At 44.9% G+C, this 24,299-nt stretch overlaps 2 protein-coding genes and 1 pseudogene across 4 annotated transcripts; 1 reads left to right on the plus strand and 2 right to left on the minus strand.

The window, feature by feature from the left end:
- Positions 1–1,394: 1,394 nt before the first annotated feature.
- On the plus strand, positions 1,395–3,266 carry LOC123156778 (uncharacterized protein YuxK-like; annotated as a pseudogene).
- A 469-nt stretch (positions 3,267–3,735) lies between these two features.
- On the minus strand, positions 3,736–8,079 carry LOC123156776 (DNA polymerase lambda). 2 transcript variants are annotated; one of them, XR_006478405.1, is made up of 14 exons: positions 7,865–8,079; positions 7,628–7,777; positions 7,074–7,421; positions 6,616–6,709; positions 6,396–6,526; positions 5,991–6,053; positions 5,730–5,909; positions 5,493–5,546; positions 5,287–5,375; positions 4,825–4,915; positions 4,552–4,632; positions 4,342–4,447; positions 4,164–4,248; positions 3,736–4,073 (listed from the first exon to the last, which is right to left on the minus strand). XR_006478405.1 is itself a non-coding variant. In XM_044574954.1 (14 exons), exons 1-14 carry the CDS (start codon positions 7,970–7,972, stop codon positions 3,975–3,977), a joined length of 1,641 nt encoding a protein of 546 aa, XP_044430889.1. In that variant the 5' UTR covers positions 7,973–8,079; the 3' UTR covers positions 3,736–3,974. The 2 variants fall into 2 exon arrangements, 1 of the variants encoding a protein (XP_044430889.1); XM_044574954.1 differs by having other exon boundaries at positions 4,342–4,409.
- A 137-nt stretch (positions 8,080–8,216) lies between these two features.
- LOC123156775 (cell surface glycoprotein 1) lies at positions 8,217–15,431 on the minus strand. 2 transcript variants are annotated; one of them, XM_044574952.1, is made up of 5 exons: positions 15,003–15,431; positions 13,875–13,971; positions 13,727–13,770; positions 13,507–13,596; positions 8,217–11,973 (listed from the first exon to the last, which is right to left on the minus strand). In XM_044574952.1, exons 1-5 carry the CDS (start codon positions 15,141–15,143, stop codon positions 8,578–8,580), a joined length of 3,768 nt encoding a protein of 1,255 aa, XP_044430887.1. In that variant the 5' UTR covers positions 15,144–15,431; the 3' UTR covers positions 8,217–8,577. The 2 variants fall into 2 exon arrangements, with proteins under 2 accessions (XP_044430887.1, XP_044430888.1); XM_044574953.1 differs by lacking the exons at positions 13,507–13,596; positions 13,727–13,770; positions 13,875–13,971; positions 15,003–15,431 and adding an exon at positions 12,105–13,464.
- Between the last annotated feature and the right edge of the window lie 8,868 nt (positions 15,432–24,299).

Below are 24,299 nucleotides of genomic sequence, written 5' to 3' on the forward strand. Positions count from 1 at the left end.
CTCTGCGATGTTATTGTCGGCCGCTCAAGTTGAAAGCCGTCCTGTCTGAGATGAGTAGGTATATATGGATCTTGTTCTGAGCCATTGGCGAAATGATCTTTGGCAGTTTTTAATAGGAACATTATGTAGAGTGTGGCGATTCCGTGCCCAGGTGCATCTTGCATATGTGTGTGAACAGTAAAATCAAATCAAATACTCCCTCTGATTATACTAAAGCTGCGTCGATTAACTTGGATCGAAGGGAGTAGCAAAATTAGTATCTGGAGATGGATAAATATTTTAAGAGACACAAGATGTTTGCACAAAAAATGGTGTTTAAATTAGCATCCCAAGATCGGCGATGGTTGCCACTCGCATACCGTGGGATGACTAGCGTGGTCGGCGCGTTCGTCTTCTCCTCTGCAGCCGCCGGAGGCATGGGGGCTACTGGCTCGGCCGGAATAAAGGTGGTTTAGCCCTGCTGGTCTTCGAGCGCCAAGTCTTTGATCTGCTTCATGTTTGCCTCCTCGATCTGTACGCCAACGAGTTCCGGTGTTCCTCTTAAAGATTTCTGATGTTTGACGCATGTCGTCACTGGATATCTAGATCAAAATCGATACGGTCGTGTGCTCCCTTATCTTCGGCCAAAGAGGCTTCATGAGGGGGTGACGCGAAGCTTTGCTATCTTGCCGGTGCCATGGGACATGTCTAAGCATAGATTTCCATGCATTGAGAATGGTGATGAAAGTTATGGCAGCTGCGATCGGAGGCTTGTAATGGCGGAGAGGAGTTTTTGGCAATGGCCTTTTTGAACCCTTTGGCAATGGCCTTACTGAAGGCATTGTTTTTGGGATCTCGGTCTTTCTTCAAGGTGAAAACTCAAGATCATTGATCGGGCGACAACAACGCTTGTGCATTGTTTTCTTTTTGGAGGCGTCGCTTTGAAGAACCACTTTTGGGGTATGAGTGTTGTCTTTGGTGTTGGTTACAGTGTTAGTGTTTCATCACTGCGACATGATCATTGCTTTTATATTTCTCTCTTTTTTATTTTGTTTTTGGTTGTGTGCATTCTGAATGTCTTTTCTCGAATATATCCTGAATGTCTTTCGACATCTTATTTGTGCAGGGGCTGGGTGTAATTGGTATCTTCGTGATATTAATATATCTCCCTTCAAGAAAAAAAAAGCATCCCAAAATCGAGTTATCTGCAAAAAAAAAATCAAGTTCACGTGAAGACTTACATTTAAGACCAGGGAATAATTAAAAAATGTATAAAAAGGACAGAAAGGGAAAGGCCCACCACATTCGACTTGCTCTCCAAGCGAAGCAGCCCGGCGATCCGCGGTCAGCGTTGAAAAGGGCACAGTGAGAAAAAATAAAACAGGAGAGAAAGCTTTCAGCAGCCTGAAGCAGAGGGGAAGGAAGAAAGGGAAGCCCAGACCTGTGTAGAACCGCCACCTCGCCGCGAGGGAGTAAAGAGAAAAAAAAATGCTCGTCCGCACCCTCATCGCCCGCCTCCGCCCCCGCCTCGCCCCGTCGCTCGCCGGCCTCGGCGGCTGCGCGTCGGCGGTCGCCTCCGCCGCCGCCACCGACATCGTCGTCGACGAGGACGCGCCGCGGCCCCTCGGGTCGCCCGTGCCGGTCGGGGTCGGGGCCGCCGCCGCCGCCATCGCGGCCACCGTGCCCACCGTCCTGCAGCCGCGCGTGCTCATCTACGACGGCGTCTGCCACCTCTGCCACCGCGGTGAGCGCACGATTCCTCATTCCTGGGCACCATTTGGCTCGCACCGTGGCCTAATTTGGGCCGAGCGATTCGCGTTCGACGGTGCTGCTTTGTTGCGCCTGGGAGTCGATTGTGATGGCGAATTGTTCGCGGTTTTCGCAATGCAGGAGTGAAGTGGGTGTTCAGGACGGACAAGCACGCCAAGATCAGGTTCTGCTGCCTGCAGTCCAAGGCCGCGGAGCCGTACCTGAGGCTGGTGGGCATGGACCGGGAGGACGTGCTGCGCCGCGTTCTCTTCATCGAGGGGCCTGAGGCCTACTACGAGGGCTCCACTGGTTAGTATCCCCTTCCTCCTCCAGATTCAGAGCAGGCTCCTCTTGGTTAAGTGTGTCCTGTCAAGATTTTTCTGACAGGTCACTAGCAATATGATGCTGAGGTGTTTTCGTTTGTCGGTGCTGAGAATAGTACTGTACGTAGCAAGTAGCATCACCTGAGATGGAATTCTTGCTTTAAGGGTCAACTCCTGTCATTTTATGCAGAATGCTGACATGAGTGCCGCTTGAATCCTTAGAGTTGGTTTTCATTTCAGTACCATGTACTAGTACCAAATAGTATGATATTTGTCATAGTTTATGAATTGGGAGTCGATTACCTTGCCCTTCTTGTTGATTCTTATGAGTCAGGTCTGCAGCTCTTATCTTTAGCTAGGATTGTGATATGTGAAGGATGGGCAAGCACCTTACTTATCATTGAACACGTCTATATTTCAGTTGTTTTGCTGAACTCATCTTTATTTTAGGGATCCCTTATTTCAGTTGGTTCGTTGTGTGTTTTACGCTATTGTTGTCTCATCCCTTGCTCAACCAAAAGTTTTTGCAATGTCAACTGTTTTTGCTCTCCTTCACTAAATTGTGTAAAATTTGAGATGTGCAATTCTCTTTAGATTATATAGTTTAATCAGTCCTTGAGGCATCAGAATTCTGAAAGTATACAAATAGTTTCAGGTTTCCATATGCTTGCTGCAAATTATAAACAATAGCTATGCTGGGATAAAACAGCACTATAAACTGAAAAACATACTCAATTCAGCAAAAATTCGTAGTACAATTATTGCATTGTAGTTGATCCTCTCGGTTGTCATGCCACTGAACATTCTTAACATTTTTGGTTGCAGCTGCGCTGAAAGTTGCATCATACCTGCCTCTTCCCTACTCGGTGCTGAGCTCCCTGCTGATCATCCCCGTCCCACTGAAGACGCAGCCTACGATTACATTGCAAGGAACCGGTACGACTGGTTCGGCAAAGATGACGAGTGTCTGGTGACCAAGGACCGGGAGCTTCTCGAGCGATTCATCGACAGGGACGAAATGCTCGGTGGCGGTCCCAGCAACAGCTCTTATTGACCACCGCTGTTTGCTTCTCGGTAGGTGTAGGCAGAGGAGATGTAAGTAATCTTCGCAACTATGTAGGCGATTATGGTTAGTTTGACTTAAGCCTGAAACTTCAGCTCCGTTTTCAGTAAGTAGCTAAAAGTGCTGGCTGGGATGCGGCATATTTCGCACCATCGGTCAGATGTTCCCACTTTGCGTGCTAACTTTTAGATCTGGTTAACTTCCAAGGAAGGGGAGAGTTTTTGGATCTGGGTTATCTCACAGTGCAACAAGCTTTGAAAATGCCCTGGGCTTGTCAAGTTTCTCAAGATTTGACCGTGACATTTTTGCCTGCAACTTTGGACCGTCCTTTGTTGATGGTTATTCTGTAGTAAATGACTTTAAGGCGCATTTCTTTCTTATTAGATTCCTGAAAACACCATCTTATATGGGCATAGTTGCCGAAGACCCTGTGATGTACTATGAATTATGGCACTCACGCTACATTATCTGAAGCAGCATGTTTTCTGAAATTTACTACTCCCTTCGATCTATATTACTTGCCTCTCATTCAGAGGGAGTGCTGTATTTTTATTATACTCCTGCTTTCGCCTGCAATAGCTGCAGTTGCAAAGTAAAAACCATCGTGGCCATTGAGAAGGCAAAGAAAACGGTCGTACGACAAAATAGCTAGAAACTTGTCCATAGATTCATGCGGCATGAGCAACATTCTCCTTACTGCCCTACAGTACAACAGAGAACAACAACTATGTACGAGCCTGCCAGACTACCGTCTCCAACAAAGGTTTGCTGCACAGCCTTGGAAACAGCTACCAGCCGGCCTGCGGTACAAGGAGAAGCAAAACTACACATGCTTGGCAAAGCTACATTTTCCTTCAGAACTATAGATTTCGTTCATGAGGTTCCAAGTAGGGGAACCCAAGCGTGTCGAACACGTCCTTCTCCTCGTGGCAGTTAACTATAGCTTCTGATCTCCCTGCCTGCGAAATTCACGATAAAAGATGAAATGCCGACAGAGAAATGAAGGAAGACAGAATTGTAATAACCGATGAACAAGCGTGTGTGCTTACGCGCTTTCCACCACTGCTCTGTGTAGCAAGATACAAACCCGTGTCATCAAGCACGTAGCCTTTTGATTCTGCTAGTATTCTCAATCTGCATGTTGTAATTGCACAAGTTATTCCCAAAAGAACAAAGTCAGATTTTCATAACCATGGCACGACGTATGCATAGAGCTCGAATTTATACCGTCGATTTAGAACATCATTTCCAGTCCAGGCTAGCAGCCCGGATGCATATCTGTTCCTTGGGTATACCTGTCAACATCAAACGGCAGACGCCGACATGAAGTGAACTATGTTTTTCAGTTCCAAAAGAAACAAATCGGTGCTAACTGAAGAATAAAAACGTCAATATAACTCTGATGTCTTCTACTGGAATAGTGGAATCACTCCATACCTTGAGGTCAATGCGATGCCGCAGCTCACGCCCAGGATACGTGCAAAGACCAAAATATGTGTCAACCCCGCTGTCAGTTCCCTGCATTTCATCGAGGAATGCTAGCTAACTCAAACCTTCTTAATACACTTCTTCAGGAAGTTGAGAAAGGACCTTATCAGATATTGTAACTTTCTACTTTTTTATCACCAGTGTTTTTTGGATTATTATTTATATGCTATCTCTTCCATATAATATATCTTCTCAAATTCTGTGGAACTGGTGGCTACATACCTCAATACTGTTTACGCTGAAGATAAGGTCCTCCCTTAAAAAATTGATGTCCTTCAACCTCTGAACAAACTTCGGCAGAAAACCTACATGACTGCAAAGAATTGCAAGGCCTGATTCACAACTTCTTGTACTATGAAACTGTTCTTGCATAAATACGAATCGAAATGCTTATAGAGGAGAATATGTCATCAATCTAAACTTGCAAGTTACAATGAGTTGATACAATATATTTTTTACAGAAGTTGATAACAATGTTGTATAATCAAACTGCTGCTCAGAATGATTGTGAGGTTCTGTCTTCTCCCATGTTTTAATTTCCTAGCCAGTGTAATTATTCATTACAATATTATAGCATACATTGAGTGGACCATAGAAGCATACATTCTCCTGATATGTGAATTTTAAATCATTAGACAAGGCCTGTCCAGTTCTAAACCTGGTTTCACATGCTTTGAAGTATACCTTTTACCATCATCATGAGTAATTACAATATCCATGTCACCACAAGATGATTTTCCACGTCTGTATGATCCTCCGCATACAATTGTCACCTTCAAATAAGAATCACGCATGACAAATTTTAGAGATAACTATAGGAAAGTGATTGGCCTTAACAGCTTATGTGTGATCTGTACAAATAGTTGCTCAAAATGATCTCTGTAACTCACTCCAGGCAAGATATCATTCCCAACTTCTTGCAAAAGCTTCTCCATCTCACTGACCTAGATAAGAAAAGAATGTAATGTGTGCTGTGTTGCATGCCTGTGAAAAATCTAGTAACTAATACTCCCTCCGTCCCAAAATACGTGTCTCAACCTTAGTACAACTTTGTACTAAGGTTAGTACAAATTTGAGACACTTATTTTGGACGGAGGGAGTAGCAAACAAGTGCACGAATTGCATACCTCATGCCGAGGGATTCTTTGTCTGATATCATCAAAGAATTTCAAGCCAGTCCTCTGAGCATATGTAAGTGAGTCATCTTTCCGAAGGTCATCAAGAGTACGGTGTCCTTTATCATATAACTTAAGAGCAGTTGCAGGACCAACACCCCAAACTTCACCGAATAGGCTGACTGCCCGTACCTTTAAAATTATGTAAATCAATTATCAGTGCATGCAACTGAATAATGCTTAAGAATTAGTCCTTGCTCAAAATTAGGTTACCTTTTCATCATTCTCAAAGTGTTCCAGTTTGGAAAGCTTTCCTGTTGTCACTATTTCATTAATCTGTGAATCAAATGATGAATGCAAAATCATTTTCTTTCTTGGAACTTCTATGTTCAAACTCCTATTTGGCCCATGCTATAACTGTTCAGCGTCATCTAGCACTTTATGTTTTATGCTATCAGCGAAAATGGCAATAATTTTTCTAGTAAACAAGACAAAGACAATAAGTTCATCTTTTTCTTTTTCTTTTTTTTGCGGAAAGACAATAAGTTCATCTTATTAGTTTCATTTACATTGGAGTCCAAAATATACTTGTCGGCTTTTTAAAATGTCGAAAGAGTTGCGGACTACACTAGCAGTCACCAACAAACAGTAAGAAATGGTAGAACAAGACATACATACATGGTCTCTCAAAGATTTCCCAATGGCAGGGAGGTTTTTAACTTGGTCGCCACTTTCTATTTTGAATGGCAGTTTCTCGATTACAGGAATGGCCTTGTAATAGCTAAATGATCTCCGGTCATCTCCCATGGCTTCAAGAGAAAAATGAAATTGCACAACAATCAACCAAATGATGAGAACATTACTAAGTACAATGTGTGAATGTGTCAATGTACTTTACCTCTATATATGTTGATAAGTTTTCCAAAAATCTCAGTGATGTTCCTATTGAGGTCTGGTGGAGCATATGTTGTGGGTTCCCCAGAAGAAGCTTCCTGGTTGTATGACTAATGAATTAGCATGCAAAGCAGAAAATTCCCGTCTATGCAAAAATGAGATAAAGCCCAGCACCGAGAAGTGAAGACTTTCAAGTGTACACTCCATGGATGAAAACTTGAATAGATATAAAGTTGCTTGCCAATGGGCAACAGGGTTGAATTCCGATATTCAGCAGGCATGTAAGTACAATCTATAGCTCAAAGTTCATTAGAAATAATATTTTTCTTTTTTGATGCCTCACTGTGTATAAACTTTGGCAAACTATAGAAGAATAGGTGTGTCAAAAACTCAAAATAAGCTAATTTAAGCTTTAGAGAAAAGATGGTTAGGGCACATTGGTTTATCAGGTCATGGTTATACCTCAGTATCAAGAGACCCTACGGTATCCTTAGTATCCCCAGAGCTAGTCTGGCTATGTGCAAACTGGCCAGGCCCCTTTTCGACACCTGAACCATCATGCACATGTGTACTTGTTTTGTCTCGATGCTCCCCGGTAGCCACCTCCTCCTTCCCATCATGTCCACTAATTGCTTTGTGACTCTCAGGATCCTCGGATGACATTTTGCTCCTCTTTGCAGGATTTGACGCGCCTGTACCAGCTGCCTTTTTGGGTTTAAATTCCTCTTCGTAGTTGATGGTGAACTTGTGCTCGGGCAGCCTCTCGCCGGACTTGAGGCACTCCTCCAGCCAATCGAAGGACACCACGCTCTGCGATCAAAATCCAATGCTCATGTGAATACAGGCACTCGTTGCAATCTCTCAGAAGGCTCATTTGATGCCCACATTACTTTGGCAGGTGCAAGCCTTTGGGAACTGAATGCAGATGTGGGATTGCACACAGCACTAGGGGAGGGTAAGAGAGACTAGGGTTCTACGGGGTCGAAGGGGGGCTGGGGAGAGCAGCTAGCTATTACCCCCGTGAAGCGGTGAAGCCAGTCGGCGCCGAGCTCCCGGAGCAGCGCCTTGGCGTCGGCGGCGAGCACGTGGTTGATCCTGGCGCCCTTGGCGCCGGCGTCCTTCTTCTCCAGGCGGCCCCCCATCTGCACCAGCTTCTGCTTCCACACCTACAGCCACCGCCGCAATCCAAAAACCTAATAAGCACAAATGGGAGGCAAATCGGGCGGGGGTGGAAGGGGGGGAGAAGCGGCGACCTCGAGGCGGCGGGGCTGCACGCCGTGGGGGACGAAGAAGGCGGAGACGCCGCGGAATATCCCCTCGGCGTCCCTCGGCGGCTCCGCTGGCTTCCGCTTCGGCGCCATCGCTCCCTCCCTCCTCGCTCCGTCGCCACTGGGGTTTTGAGGTTTTAGGTTGTTCTAGAGCATTCCTTTTTTTTTTATGGAAGGTTGTTCTGGATAGTAGGAGTACTATCTATCTAGCCACAGCACATCTGCACGAGGGCATACATTGCTGCTGAGCTTCGAGTCTTTTGACCACAGGACAGAGCAAACTCTGAATATCCATCTAGCCACAGCACATAGGCAAGCAATTCTGAAACAGCTCAGGTTCAGCAAGCACAAACAAATCTGAACCAAACCATCATGTACATCATCTGATATACAACAAAAATCTGAGCAACAAACCAAACCACACCAACAGAAATATCTGTTGTCAAAAGGTAAAAGACCACAATGCTGCCCTCCTCCTAATGTGGGGAGGGGCTTATTGCTTGTGGGTGAGTGAACCAAGTAAATACCCTATCCTTCTCTCCTTTTCCCCCTCAAATTTTACAATTCAAGCATTGCACAGACAAAAACAAGCAAAATGGCACGCAAAACTATCAACGGTAGTATTGATCCTTCTCCCGGTTAAAAACTGTTTACTGATGCGCAGTGACTGTGCCCGGCTAACCATTGTCCCGGTGAGCTCAGGGTGATATGTTCTTCTCTGTGGCAGGCAAGGGTTTGTCGGTGGCCGAGTCCATGTCCTCGTGCGATGGTGCCTCGATGACAGCATCGTCATGCGACGGCTTCTCGCTGGCTGCGCCTTCTCCCTCTTCCTCTGAAGGTTTGTCAGTGGCTGGCTTCTCGACAGCCGTGCTATCCTCTGATGACTTCACAGTGTCCTCTTCTTTCTCCTCCGATGGTTTCTCGGCATCTATTCTGTCGTTTGATGGCTCAGCACTGGCTTCGTCTTCCTCTGATGGTTTGTCGGTGACTGGCTCCTCAAGAGCCATGCTGTCCTCTGATGGCTTGACAGTGTCAGCTTCTTTCTCCGATGGCTTATCAAGATCCACTCTGTCGTTTGATGGTTCAGCACTCACCTTATCTTCCTCCCAGGGTTTGTCGGTGGTTGGCTTCTCAAGAGCCACACTGTCCTCTACTGGCTTCACAGAGTCGTCTTCTTTCTCTGATGGCTTCTCGAGATCCACTAGGTTGTTTGATGGATCAGTACCCACCTCAACTTCCTCTGATGGTTTCTCAACAGCCGCATTGTCTCCTGCTGGTTCCAAAGTTGTCTTACCTACATCTGATGGCTCCTCAGGAGTTACAGCATCCTCCGATGGCTTCTCAGGAGCTGAGCTGTCCTCTGATATCTCAACAATGGCCTCACCGACATCTGTGGGTTCTTCGACAGATGTGGTGCTTTCTGGTGTTGTATCTAATGCAATGCTTTGAGGCAGTGTCTCATCAGAAATTTCACGTTGTGCAGGTTCCTCGGTGGTAGTGCTGATCTTTAGAGTGCTTTCAGTAGCTAAGCTGCTTTCTGATGGATTATCAGCAACAACGTTAGTCTCGGTTTCGAGTGGCTTCTCAATAGATACATCCTTTTGAGGTTCCAATGGCTGATCAGTTAAATTATGAGGAGCTGCATCCATTTGAGGTTCCGACGACTTCTCAGGCTCTGATGGCTGTCCTGATGATTCAACAGCAGCTGCATCACCTTGAGACTCAGATAGCTTCTCAGTAGACACGTCGCCTTGATGGACTACTGGTTCCTCCACTGATGCGTCACTTTGAGGTTCTGGTAGCTGCTCAGCCGACTGATCAGCAGCTGCATCTGTTTGTGGTTCTGATGACTTCACGGCAGCTGTGTCAAATTCAAGCTGCAATGACTCCTTAGCAATTGCATCACTACTAGGCTCTGTTTGATCCTTGTCATCTGCTTCATGCTGAGATTCCAATGCCTGCTCTGTAGATGCATCTTTTTGTTGTTGCAATGGTTGCTCCACTGGAACCTCTGCCGGTGCAACACTTTGAGATTCTGATGACCGCTCAATGCCTGCATCATTTTTAGCTTCCATTATCTGGTCAGTTGCCTCTCGAGGAACCACAGCGTCTTGGGATTCCAACGTCTGTTCAACAGTTAGCTTACTTTGAGACTCTGACAAGTTCTCACCAGATGCAGCCCCTTCTTGCTCTGATGGATCCTTCGTAGGCTTGTCAGAAGAGGCATCAATTTCAGGCTCTGGTATCTTCTTGAGAGAGACATCATCTTGTGTCATCAGGTCCCTTTGTGGTGTAGCATCAGCAATATCTTCACTTTGAAGTTGTTTCTCAATAGTCTCTTCAGTCTGAAGTTGCTCCTTGGAAGATTCATTCATTTGTAATGCCTTTTCTTGAGAACTTTCTTGTGATGGCTTCTCGGCGGTTGCAGCAATTTGAGGTGTCTTTGCTTTAGATGGCTTCTCTTGAGAACTTTCTTGTGATGGCTTCTCGATGATCGCAGCAGTTTGAGGTGCCTTTTCTTGAGATGGCTTCTCTTGAGAAGTTTCTTCCGATAGCTTCTCGGTGATCACAGTGATTTGAGGTGCCTTTTCTTGTAATGGTTTCTCTTGAGAACTTTCTTGTGATGGCTTCTCGATCACTGCCTTGGTTTGCAATGCTTTATTGGTAGCCATATCACTCGCTGCCAGATTTTTTGGAGTTGTACTTCTTTGCCATGACTTCTTCACAGCCATGTTGCTCGGGGCTGGCTTGGTGACGGTCACATTGCTTTGTGTCGTTGTCACAGCTGCTGCTGCACTGCTTTGTGATGGCTTCTCAAATGGCGTGTTGCGCTTCCACTGCCGTTTGATCGCTCCAGTACTTTCAGTTTTCTTTGCATCGACTACACTACTCTGGGGTTGCTTCTCGGTTCTCGTGTTGAATTGCCATGGCTTTTTCACTACTGCTCCAGTGTCCTCCGAAGGCTTCACATCATCTGCATTAGTTTGTTGAGGTTCCTCACTGGGCTGCTTTAGCACAGCTGCATTAGTTTGTTGAGGTTCCTCACTGGGCTGCTGTAGCACAGCTGCATTGGTTTGTAGAGGTTCCTCACTGGGCTGCTGTAGAACAGTGACCACTGTACTGGTTTCCACTGGTTTCATATCAACCTCACTACTCTGAAGAGATTTCTCACTGGCTATTCTGCGGCCCCATGGCCTTTTAATTGCTGTGCTGCTATCTAATGGCTTTGTATCACTCGTCGGTGACGGCTTCTCAGTTGGTCCACTGTTTTGTTTCTGGTTCTCAGCAACCACAGGGCGTTGCCATGTTTTTTTGGCCACTTTGCCGCTTTCTGATGGCTTCACATTATCTGCACTGGTTGATGCTGGCTTATCCGATGGTAACATGCTCTGCTGTGGGTTCTCAGTAGCTACACTGCGCTGCCATGACTTTTTTACCCCTGTGCTGCTGTCCGACGGTTTCCCATTAGTCCCATTACTGGACGACGGCTTCTCAATGGCCGCATCGCTCGGTGATGGCTTTTCAGTGGATGCACTAATCACTGACGGCTTATTTGTGGGAAGACTGCGTTGCCATGGTTTTCTTATGGCCGCACTGCTTCCTGGTGGCTTAGTATCAACCACACTGCTCTGCAGTGGCTTCTCGGCACTGCTTTCTGATGGCTTATTGTTAACTCCAGGACTCTTTGACTCACTCTCAGTAACACTTTCACTTTCTGCTGACTTCTCGACTGTGCTTTCCGACGGTTTAGCAACATCAATGCTACTTTGCAATTGTTTTTCAGCTGCAACATCATTTTGGGATGGTTCATCAGTTGTGAGCTCATTTTCTGTGGTCTTCTCACTGACTTCGTCACCTTGACCTGGCTTGTCAGTGGCTTCTCCAGTTTCTGGTTGTTTCTCGACAGCCACTTTTGCATTTACAGTGTTTTCCTCGAACTGACTGAAGTTTCCCTTGACCATAAACAACTGAGAATGGTGGGTCTTGCAATAAAGTTTGCCTTCATGTGTGACATTGTTGGATGGGCTGAGTGTACAACCACCATGGGTGCAACGGAAACATGATTTATGATACGAGCCTCCGTTAAGATCAACCTGAAAGAAACGAGTTGAACAAAAAACAAGTTCAATAAGGTAAAAGTACAGGAAGTGATAGAATGAGAAAGGAAAGACATTCAAAGAAAAAATATTGCTAAAAATGCAAACATTATAGGCATTTATTGGACCTGCCATAGATGCTGAAGATAATTAGATGTCACTTCCGCAGCTATGCACTATGTTAAAGAAGGCATTAAAGACCCAACACATAATATTGGATTGGTATAATATCTCTTCACTGAAAAAACAATTTGGCTCGTGGACGAGATATTGATTAGTTCTTTTTTCCTCCCTGGCACTTGCAAGTGGGATTAGAGAACTGCATTAGATGTGGGAATCTGCCAGATCATAATTCTAATAATAAACATGACAAATTTTATTACATTTGCAGTTGCCATGGAACTAGTCTTGTAATGAATTATGACAATTTTAGCAAGATGACAGAACAAACCACAATTCTTCTGTACAACTTACAGACACCAGTAACTCCGGCTATTATAGAGAGAACCAAATACACAGAATACTTATTTTTCTGGGCAGTTGATGGTTTTTTTTTTTTTGCATGGTAATACATGTCTCATTCATATCATAAAGATCAAATTACAAGTCACGTAAAGACCGACATGACAAAACTGAAAAGATAGCAGAACATTGCTAAGCTTGACACCATCGTCCGTCACTTGCCTCCGGCACCACCACAGGAGCCACCAAAGAAAAAAATGACGGATCACCTCCTCACCCGAGCTCGACGCGGCTCCATCGCTGATATGCAGCTTTGCGGACCTCCAAGGTGGCTCACCAAAGATGAAGCCATTGCCGTTGAACGAATCAGACCGGGGCAACACCCCGGACACGCTATCGAACTCCAGATCTGAGACTCCACAACGACTAAGACGCCGAAGTAGGAAACCATACCTGCCATCCATCAACCACGAACTCAGCACACGTTCTGTCTTCCAGATGTCGTCGATGCAGATCACAATCTGCATCTGCTCCCGAACTACCTCCCAAGCTCCGCGCCGACGCTGGAGCAGACGTCGTCGCAACGGCGGAGCCCGAGGACACAAGTCCACCACAAGGATGCCGTCGCCGCCACGATATCCCCGCTTGAACAGACTGGTTCCCAAATCCATCACCGAGCAAAGAGACGATCGCCTCGCCGGAGAAGAACCTGGAGCTTCTTTATTCAGCATCGTCGTCGCCGCCGTCGAAGCCAAGACGTCGGACAATCTAAAAACCTAGGCTATTAGGGCTCTAAACCTAAAGCAAAAACGATCCGCATGCACGGGATCCGGCGACCCCCCTCACGACCGACGACCAAGAGGTCGCCGGCGGAGGAGAGCCGCCGGAAAACGGCGCCGGAAAGATGGCTCTCTTGGCGGCGGCGGCTAGGTTTTGGTCGCTAGCCAAACCCGCCCCCCACGAAAAGAGATACGCTATTTCCGGTCACGGAGAACGTGGCCAGGCCACCAGGGCAGTTGATGGTTTAATGTGCATTAAAGTAGCAGCCAAATATTAAATAATACTGACCTTTTCAAGAGGGTACACAGTCTTGTTACAAACTACGCACTTGTCTTGCGTGCCGACAAACATGCTAGAGAATCTGCTGTTTTGCTGGCCCTGCATTTTGGAAAAATATCAAGGAGGAAATGGACATACTGTTGTGTATATCGCACCATAAGACAAACAATTCCAATACTACGAATATGCTTCAAACACACAAAAGGCGTGCCCTACAGAAGCTCAATACCTTGGGTCCATTTGATTTTTCTGATTTAGCTGATCTTGTCACACCTGACATAATACAGAATTGCTCCCAAATTTAGAGAACAATATAACAAAATAATCCTGAAAATAAACACATCTGAGTGCGAATGATCAAGTATTGCCTTCAGTACCTTCAAAACTTTTTTCTAAACTGCCAGTTGATTTTAATATCTGGTCATAGTGAGGTTTGCAGTACAGGACACCTTCGATCGAAGAATAATTACTAAACTGCAGAACAAACAAGAAAGAAAAGAACAAAAAATAGTTCCCATGTTAGTTTACTTTTATGTTTCAAAGATGTAGCTTTAGCCGCAAACAGGAAAACACAGTAGCAGTGCCAAGTAATATGATGTAGCATAAAAGATTTAATGTGAGTATTTCTGCTTTCAGAAAAATAATTTAGTTTTTAAATAATAGAGCATAGACTATGTCAAGCATGTGGTCCGAAGGAATAATCAATAATGCAAGGAGCCCATTTCCAATCTAGGACTAAGAGCGGATATCAACTTAAATTTGTCTTTGGCTTTATTGGTAGTTCATTGTGTCAACTGGCTACATCTTTATCATAGCTCTAAACTGCTTTTATGCCACTAAAAGAGAATTACAGGGATCCTAAAACAGATCAGGGCTCAAGGGGTCCACTCCACCCATGGGCAAATCATCACCAAACTGCATGTTCTATGCTGTCGTGCCCGTTTCTTTAAGGAAAGGCAAGTACAGATAACTCATCATACTAATATGACACATCATTGTGCGACGAAGATGGATTCCTTGAATGAAGTTAAATGCATAATATAACATCATAGTTTTTTTATTAGATGGCTTGAGCCGCGTGGTACTCATTACCACTCTCTGATGGACAATCTGCAGGGTGCGGAATGGACAAAATCATCGCGGTTGACAAGAACATGCAGCCTAACTTCATAACTGGTTGTGGTTGAGAAGGAGAAACCCACACAGCAAGTACAAGTACCAACCACAGCATCAATCAACTGAGCAGTTTGAACAGGGACAGACAATCATAAGCAGGTTAATGATGCTCGGGTACGCATTACAGGTACTTACTTCCCGTAAAGCTTGCAATAATAGCCCGAATCACCAGGGGCATAAGCATGCAAGCATCTCTCTTATAAATCATAGCATCCGTCCTACTTTGGTACAGTACTACTACTTTATTTAGAGAGATCATCTGAACAGTGGAACTCTAGTTGGTTGGCATGATCGTGGTCAAGGGGGGAGAAGACGGCGAGGGAATTGACCTGGAGGGTGCTCTTGCAGTGGTGGCAGCGGAAGCAGGGGCGGTGGTAGGCGCGGCCGTCGGCGGCGAGCTCCTCGACCGGGTACACCTTCTTGCCGCAGGAGGCGCACTTCTGCGTGGTGCCGCCCCACGCCGCCGCCATCCCCTCCCCCTCCCCCTCCCCCTCCCCGTCGCCGGCCAGCTCCGCGCCCCTGCGTCCCGCTCCTCTCGCCGCGTGCGCGTGTGTGTGTGAGGAGGAAGGATCGGGAGGGAGGGAAGGGAAAGGAAGAGAAAGGAGGCGGCGATGGGGATGATGATTAGTGGAGGTGAAAGCGGCGGCAGCACAGCTCACAGCTGAGGAGGGAGGAGAGGGAGGGGGAGGCTTGGCAGGGGAATAACGAGCGGCAGCGCACGCAGCAGCGGAGTTGGTGCGGTGTGCGCTCCTACTTTCGTCAAAAGGGAGAGGGATTTGCTACGCCCACCACTCCACGCTGCTGCCTTGGGAAGATATATCCGGCCATTCGGGTGTGTGTCGTGCGGCGTTGATGATGATAATTGAGCACAAAGAAAAAACATCTCATGCTTGTTTTTCTACTATAGTGGGAATATAATGTGCCTTTAGGCCTGTATATGCACAATATTCATATGACCCTGTTAACTGGCGAATGTTCGTTAGAGAAGGTGGCATTTGCAAATGTTCTAGGCGGCGGGCGGCGGCCGACCTTGCCTCGGGCAGCGGCAGCCGGCCATCTGACCTTGGATCGGCGGCGGGGCATGGAAGGCCTGGTGGACGGGTCGGCGGCACACGTGGTCCAGCCTCCGGTCAGATTTGATTTGGCTGGTGCGGTCTGCTAGTTGCGCAGCGTCATGGATCGATGGCAGACCGTGCGCACGATGCTAGATGGAGGTTCGTCGAGCATATCCGGGTAAAAATCTTGCTCTCGGCTAGTTGCCAAGGACGGCGATGGTGGCGCTCTTCTGTGTCGTCCCTTTCTTGAAGGCATCGTCATTGAGAAGCTCCAGACCTCTATCCGCTCCGAGGGAACCCTAGATCGGTCGATCGGATGACGGGGGCTCTCTTGTGCCCTCCTCCCCTGGGGCGTCATTCTTGGAGGGTTGCATAGGCTTGAGGGACCACTGGATGACTCCTGCGGTGGAGCAACGGTTCTTGTGACGCATCGACGACGTGGAGTCTCGGCGGCATGGCGCTGTGGGAGTCTTGGTGACGGATGCGTGATGATGCACATAGGATGGTTGCGTTGTCTGGCAGTACCTTCTCTAAAGATGGATTGGTGGAAGACGGTGGCGACGACCTCTGCAGCGTGCGCATGCGGTGCCCGGTGAGAGTGCGTTGGACCGGTGTGTGACCCGGACCCGACAATTCGGCTTGGTTGGGGCCTCCAGCTTTAGATGTTGTGCTTTGGTGTGAGGTCTGGATATGCGGCCCCGACAATCTGCACATCTTCATCAAGTGGATAGGAGTAGCGACATATATCACCAAGATGATGCTTTCGGACATATTGATGTATTACTTTGTAAAGTCTTATGAATAATTAATAAAACGGTTGCATGCATAGTCTTGATGCAGAGGCCGGGGGTCATCCTCCTTTTCGAAAAAGGTGGCATTTTAGTTGTGAGTGGATGGCAGCTTCTTCCGAGCGACTTGACAGTTTCTTTAGAGAGGGCATTTTTTATTTTAAAGTTGTCGTCATTTGATCTTTCCTCACAACTAAGAGCATCTCCACTCATTCGGCCCCCCAGGGGCTAGAAATAGCACTGCCCTGGGTGCGCGCCGGCTAAAATTTCGGCTTGGGGGTAATCGGGTTCCCAGCCGCCGCCCCCAGGTCGGCGCCTGTGCCCACTTTCGGCGCAAATTGGCCCACTTTTCAGCCCATTTTCGGCGCAAAATGGCCCACTGTCGGTGCAAATTGACCAATTTCGGCCCGTATTCGGCGTGATGCGCGTGCGTCGACATAAATTCAACAGAAACTATTTTTTATCACATAGTTCATCATAGAAAGTCAATAGAAATCAAATAGTTCAATACAAATTATATAGTTCAATGATACGTCTCCAACGTATCTATAATTTTTTTATTGTTCCATGCTATTATATTATCTGTTTTGGATGTTTTATATGCATTAATATGCTATTTTATAAATTTTTGGGGCCTAACTTATTAACCTAGAGACCAGTGCTAGTTTCTATTTTTTTCCTTATTTTTGAGTTTTACAGAAAAGGAATATTAAAAGAAGTCCAAACGAGCTGAAACTTTACGATGAATTTTTATGGACCAAAAGAAGACCTCGGAGCATCGGAGTTGGAGCAGAAGAGTCCCGAGGTGACGGCAAGGGTGGAGGGCGCGCCCCCTGGCTTGTCGCTGCTTCGTGGACCCCCTGACTTGTTCTCGACACCAAAAATTCCTATAAATATAGAAACCTCTAGAAAGAAACCTTAGATCCAAAGTTCCGCCGATGCAAGCCTCTGTAGCCACGAAAAACCAATCGGGAGCCCGTTCAGGCACCATGCCGAAGGGGAAACCATCACTGGAGACCAACTTCATCATCTCGGCGGCCACTATGATGAGGAGGGAGTAGTTCACCCTCGGGGCTGAGGGTATGTACCAGTAGCTATGTGTTTGATCTCTCTCTCTCTCTCTCTCTTTCTCTCTCTCTCTCTCTCTCTCTGTCGTGTTCTTGATTTGGCACGATCTTGATGTACCGCGAGCTTTGTTATTATAGTTGGATCATATGGTGTTTCTCCCCCTGTACCTTCTTGTGATGAATTGAGTTTTACCTTTGAGGTTTCACTATTATCGGATTGAATACTATTATGGATTTGAGAACACTTGATGTATGTCTTGCATGGGATACTCGTGGTGACACACTACTGGAATTAGGATCTTTGTCGTCAGCCAATTCTTTGCCGTCTGCTAGCTGACGGCAAAGAAGTCTTTACCGTCATCTTACAGAAAACTAACGGCAAAGAACTGGCTGATGACAAAGATCATATTTGCCGCCAGCCAGTTCTTTGTCGTCTACTAGCAGACGACAAAGAGGGAGGTTGGCCCAGTAATGAGCACAACCTACGGCACCCCTCTTTGCCGTCTGCAAGCAGACGGCAAAGAAAGTGACCAAGCTAATGACCGGTCCCCCCGGCCCCACCCCACTAGCTAGGCTCTTTGCCATCTGCTAGCAGACGACAAACAAATTTGACCTAGCTAAAATGGTCAGTGCCCCGCCCCACCCCTCTCTTTCCCCTCACCTCACCCGCCCCGCCCCCGTAGCCCGAACCGCCACCGGCCCGCGCCATGATAACCCACAAGTGTAGGGGATTGCAACAGCTTTCGAGGGTAAAGTATTAAACCCAAATTTATTGATTCGACACAAGGGGAGCCAAAGAATATTCTTGAGTATTAGAAGTTGAGTTGTCAATTCAACCACACCTGGATAACTTAATATCTGCAACAAAGTATTTAGTAGCAAAGTAGTATGATAATAAAGGTAATGGTGGCAAAAGTAAAGATAATAGTTTTTGGGTTTTTGTAGTAGTTGTAACAGTAGCAACGGAAAAGCAAATAAGCGAAGAACAGTATGTGAAAAGCTCGTAGGCAATGGATCAGTGATGGATAATTATGCCAGATGCGATTCCTCATGCAATAGCTATAACATAGGGTGACACAGAACTAGCTCCAGTTCATCAATGTAATTTAGGCATGTATTCCGTAAATAGTCATACGTGCTTATGGAAAAGAACTTGCATGACATTTTTTGTCCGACCCTCCCGTGGCAGCGGGGTCCTACTGGAAACTAAGGGATATTAAGGCCTCCTTTTAATAGAGAACCGGAACAAAGCATTAACACATAGTGAATATATGAACTCCTCAAACTACGGTCATCACCGAGTAGTATCCCGATTATTGTCACTTTAGGGTTGTCGGATCATAACACATAATAGGTGACTATAGACTTGCAAGATAGGATCAAGAACACACATATATTCATGAAAACATAATAGGTTCAGATCTAAAATCATGGCACTCGGGCCCTAGTGACAAGCATTAAGCATAACAAAGGCATAGCAACATCAATCTCAGAACATAGTGGATACTAGGGATCAAACCCTAACAAAACTAACTTGATTACATGGTAAATCTCATCCAACCCATCACTGTCCAGCAAGCCTACGATGGAATTACTCACGCACGGCGGTGAGCATCATGAAATTGATGATGGAGGATGGTTGATGATGACGACGACGACGAATCCCCCTCTCTGGAGCCCCGAATGGACCCTGGATCAGCCCTCCCGAGAGAGATTAGGTCTTGGCGGCGGCTCCGTGTCATAAAACGCGATGAAACTTTTTCTCTGATTTTTTTCTCCCCGAACGTGAATATATGGAGTTGGAGTTGAGGTCGGTGGAGGTCCAGGGGGCCCACGAGATAGGGGGGCGCGCCCAGTGGGAGGGGCGCCCCCCTGTCTCGTGGACAGGGTGTGGCCCCCTGGTCTTGATTCTTTCGCCAATATTTTTTATATTTTCCAAAAAGTGCCTCCGTTGATTTTCAGGACATTCCGAGAACTTTTATTTTCTACACATAAAACAACATCATGACAGTTCTGCTGAAAACAACGTCAGTCTGGGTTAGTTTTATTCAAATCATGCAAGTTAGAGTCCAAAACAAGGGCAAAAGTGTTTGGAAAAGTAGATACGTTGGAGACGTATCAACTCCCCCAAGCTTAAACCTTTGCTTGTTCTCAAGCAATTCAGTTGATAAACTGAAAGTGATAAAAAAAACTTTTACAAACTCTGTTTGCTCTTGTTGTTGTAAACATGAAAAGCCAGCATTCAGGTTTCAGCAAATGTTATGAACTAACCATAATCACAATAACACTTAGGTCTCACAATTACTCATATCAATAGCATAATCAGCTAGCGAGCCATAATAATAAAACTCGGATGACAACACTTTCTCAAAACAATCATAACATGATATAACAAAATGGTATCTCGCTAGCCCTTTCTGAGACCGCAAAACATAAATGCAGAGCACCTTTAAAGATCAAGGACTGACTAAACATTGTAATTCATGCTAAAAGAGGTCCAGTCAAGTCATACCCAATGTAAACCAATAGTAATGAATGCAAATAACAGTGTGCTCTCCAGCGGGTGCTTTTTAATAAGAAGGGTGATGACTCAACATAAAATTAAATAGATAGGCCCTTCACAGAGGGAAGCAGTGATTTGTAGAGGTGCCAGAGCTCGATTTCAAAATAGAGATTAAATAACATTTTGAGCGGCATACTTTTGCTGTCAACGCAACAACTATGAGATGGTTGCATCTTCCATACTACATGCATTATAGGCAGTTCCCAAACAGAATGGTAAAGGTTTATACTCCCCCAACCACCAACAAGCATCAATCCATGGCTTGCTCGAAACAATGAGTGCCACCAACTAACAACAGCCCTGGGGGAGTTTTGTTTAATTATTTTGATTTGCTTTGATCTTTTTGGATCATGGGATTGGGCATCCCGGTTACCGGCCCTTTCTCGTGAATGAGGAGAGGAGTCCACTCCTCTTGAGAATAACCCACCTAGCATGGAAGATAAAGGCAGCCCTAGTTGAAACATGAGCTGCTCGAGCATACAAAACAGAATTTCATTTGAAGATTTAGAGTTTGGCACATACAAATTTACTTGGAACGGCAGGTAAATACCGCATATAGGAAGGTATAGTGGACTCATATGGAACAATTTTGGGGTTTAAGGAGTTTGGATGCACAAGCAGTATTCCCGCTTAGTACAGGTGAAGGCTAGCAAAAGACTGGGAAGCGACAAACTGAGAGAGCGACAACAGTCATGAACATGCATTAAAATTAATTTACACCGAGTACAAACATGAGTAGGATATAATCCACCATGAACATAAATATCGTGAAGGCTATGTTGATTTTTTTCAACTACATGCGTGAACATGTGCCAAGTCGAGTCACTCAATTCATTCAAAGGAGAATACCATCCCATCATATCACATCGTAATCATTCTAATAGCATGTTGGCACGCAAGTTAAACCATTATAACTCATAGCTAATCAAGCATGGCACAAGCAACTATAATCTCTAAATGTCATTGCAAATATGTTTACTTCATAATAAGCTGAATCAGGAACGATGAACTCATCATATTTACAAAAACAAGAGAGGTCGAGTTCATACCAGCTTTTCTCATCTCAATAAGTCCATCATATATCGTCATTATTGCCTTTCACTTGCACGACCGAACGATGTGTATAATAATAGGAGTGCACATGCATTGGACTAAGCTGGAATCTGCAAGCATTCAACTCAAGAGAGAAGACAAGATAATACAGGATCTAAGTTAAATAAACAATCATGCATATGAGAGCCACTAAACATTTTCAATATGGTCTTCTCGACCCCCAAAGGAAAGAAAAGAAAATAAAACTATTTACACGGGAAAACTCCCAACAAGTAAAAGAAGAATGAAAAATCTTTTTGGGTTTTCATTTTAATTTCTACTACAAGCATAGAAATTAAACTAACTATTTTTTTTGTTTTTCTTAAGATTTATCAAACACACAAGAAGAAAGCGAAAAAGAAAATTAAACTAGCATAGATAATACAATGAAAGAGTATGAGCACCGACGACTAGTGTGTGAACATGAATGTAAAGTCGGTGAGAAATACGTACTCCCCCAAGCTTAGGCTTTTGGCCTAAGTTGGTCTAGTACCAAGGACCGCATGACTGATATCCATACTTGTAGCTGGGGTCGTACTGAGATGCAGCAGCAACCGCCTCCTAAGCTGCGGCATGTTGGCGAGCTGCCTTCGCTCTCCCCTCGTGTTCATCTGCTTCCTCCCTGGTGACAACATATCTTCCTTTTGCTTGATAATCAAAAAGGAGAGGAGCAGGAAGAGTAACATAGACGACGTTGTGTCTGTTATAGATTAGTCGATATTGGAGGAATTGTTCATTCCTCCTTAGAAATTGATGATTGACCATAGCTTCATAATCCAAATAAACAGGAGGTATCAACATATCTCCCTCTCGTGGGGCTATACCAAGATAATTAGCCACACGGGTTGCATAAATTCCTCCAAATAAATCTCCCTTTCTACTATTATTCTGCAACCTACGTGCAACTATTGCCTCCAAGTTATAACCTTTATAACCCGACACAGCACTCTTGAGGACACAAAGATCAAGGACACACATGTGACATGCTTCGTCTTTACCGTTAATGCATCTACCAATAAAGAGAGCAAAATAATGTATAGCAGGAAAATGAATGCTCCCTATGGTAGCTTGTGCAATATCCCTGGATTCTCCCATAGTAATACTAGCAAAAAAATCTCTAAATTCAGATTTGTGAGGATCATTAATATTACCCCACTGCGGGAGTTTGCAAGCAGTTGTGAAATCCTCTAAGTCCATGGTATAAGATGTATCATAAATATCAAATATGACACTAGGAGAATTATGCGTACAGTTATATTTAAACCTCTGCACAAGGGAATCAGTCAATTGATAGTACTGAGGACACTTATCTTGTAAGAAGTCCTCCAGCTCAGCATTACACACATAAGCGTCAAATTCCTCCATAAAGCCTGCTCTGACCATAAAATCATCGGATGGCCACTCACAAGCTCGTACATCCGTGTCCCTCTTAATTCAACATCTTGCTCACGTATAGCAATCCTGGGCCCTTTCTTCACCGAAGAACCACCTTGGTACATTCTTCTAAGCATAATTCTTTTTCTGAAATAATTCTGAAATTTTAGTAACTTCAAAATAAAAGTGAATAAAACTAAACAAGATTGGTAGCAACTACTCCTACAAGTGCCTAGAGCCTATATCATGCATTAGAATTGCTTGGGACCTCATAAATTTAACATGCAAGCTCAAGAACATGGTCACCTATGCAACAAAATTTTGCAATGAATAAAGCACTAGAACAAAAACTATTTGGACCAATGGAGGAGTCACATACCAAGCAACAATCTCCCAAAGCAGTTTTGTGAATGGAGTTTTGAGCAAGGAGATCGAAAATCGCAGCAAAATGAGCTAGAACTCGTGCTTGAGCTGGACGGGGATTTTTTTGGGTTGAAGATGAAGTGTGTGGGTGCTGGCATAAGTGGAGGGGGGCCACCAGGGGCCCACGAGACAGGGGGCGCCCCAGGTGGGGTGGGCGCACCCTCCACTCTCGTGGCCTGGTGCTTGCGCCTCCTGCAGTGATTTCAGTGCCTAAAATTCTCAAATATTCCATAAAAAATCATACTAAATTTGCAGGGCATTTGGAGCACTTTTCTTTTCAGGATATATTTTAATGCACGGATAATTCAGAAAATAGACAAATAATACTATTTTGCTTTATTTATTCTAAATAACAGAAAGTAAAAAGAGGATACAGAAGGTTGTGCCTTCTAGTTTCATCCATCTCATGATCATCAAAATGAATCCACTAACAAGGTTGATCAAGTCTTGTTAACAAACTCATTCTAAATAACACGGAACCGGAGAAATTTCGAATAACACTAAGTTACCTCAACGGGGATATGAAAATCCCCAACAATTAGAATATCATACTTTTTCTTGACAGTAGGGAGAGTAAATTCAAAACCTCCAATAATAATAGTTGGAACTTTTTCAATAGAATTGATGCTATGAACTTGAGATTGTTTCCTCGGAAAGTGTACTGTATGCTCATTACCATTAACATGAAAAGTGACATTTCCTTTGTTGCAATCAATAACAGCCCCTGCAGTATTCAGAAAAGGTCTACCAAGGATAATTGGCATACTATCGTCCTCAGGAATATCAAGAATAACAAAGTCCGTTAAGATAGTGACATTTGCAACCACAACAGGCACATCCTCACAAATGCCGACAGGTATAGCAGTTGATTTATTAGCCATTTGCAAAGCTATTTCAGTAGGTGTCAACTTATTCAATTCAAGTCTACGATATAAAGAGAGAGGCATAACACTAACACCGGCTCCAAGATCACATAAAGCAGTTCTAACATAATTTCTTTTAATGGAGCATGGTATAGTTGGTACCCCTGAATCTCCAAGTTTCTTTGGTATTCCAACCTTAAAGGTGTAATTAGTAAGCATGGTGGAAATTTCAGCTTCCGGTATCTTTCTTTTATTTGTGATGATATCCTTCATATACTTTGCATAAGGATTTACTTTAAGCATATCAGTTAAGCGCATGCGTAAGAAGATAGGTCTAATCATTTCAGCAAAGCGCTCAAAATCCTCCTCATCCTTTGTCTTGGATGGTTTAGGAGGAAAGG

This window comes from Triticum aestivum, chromosome 7B, assembly GCF_018294505.1.
Source record: "Triticum aestivum cultivar Chinese Spring chromosome 7B, IWGSC CS RefSeq v2.1, whole genome shotgun sequence".
Lineage (NCBI taxonomy): Eukaryota > Viridiplantae > Streptophyta > Magnoliopsida > Poales > Poaceae > Triticum > Triticum aestivum.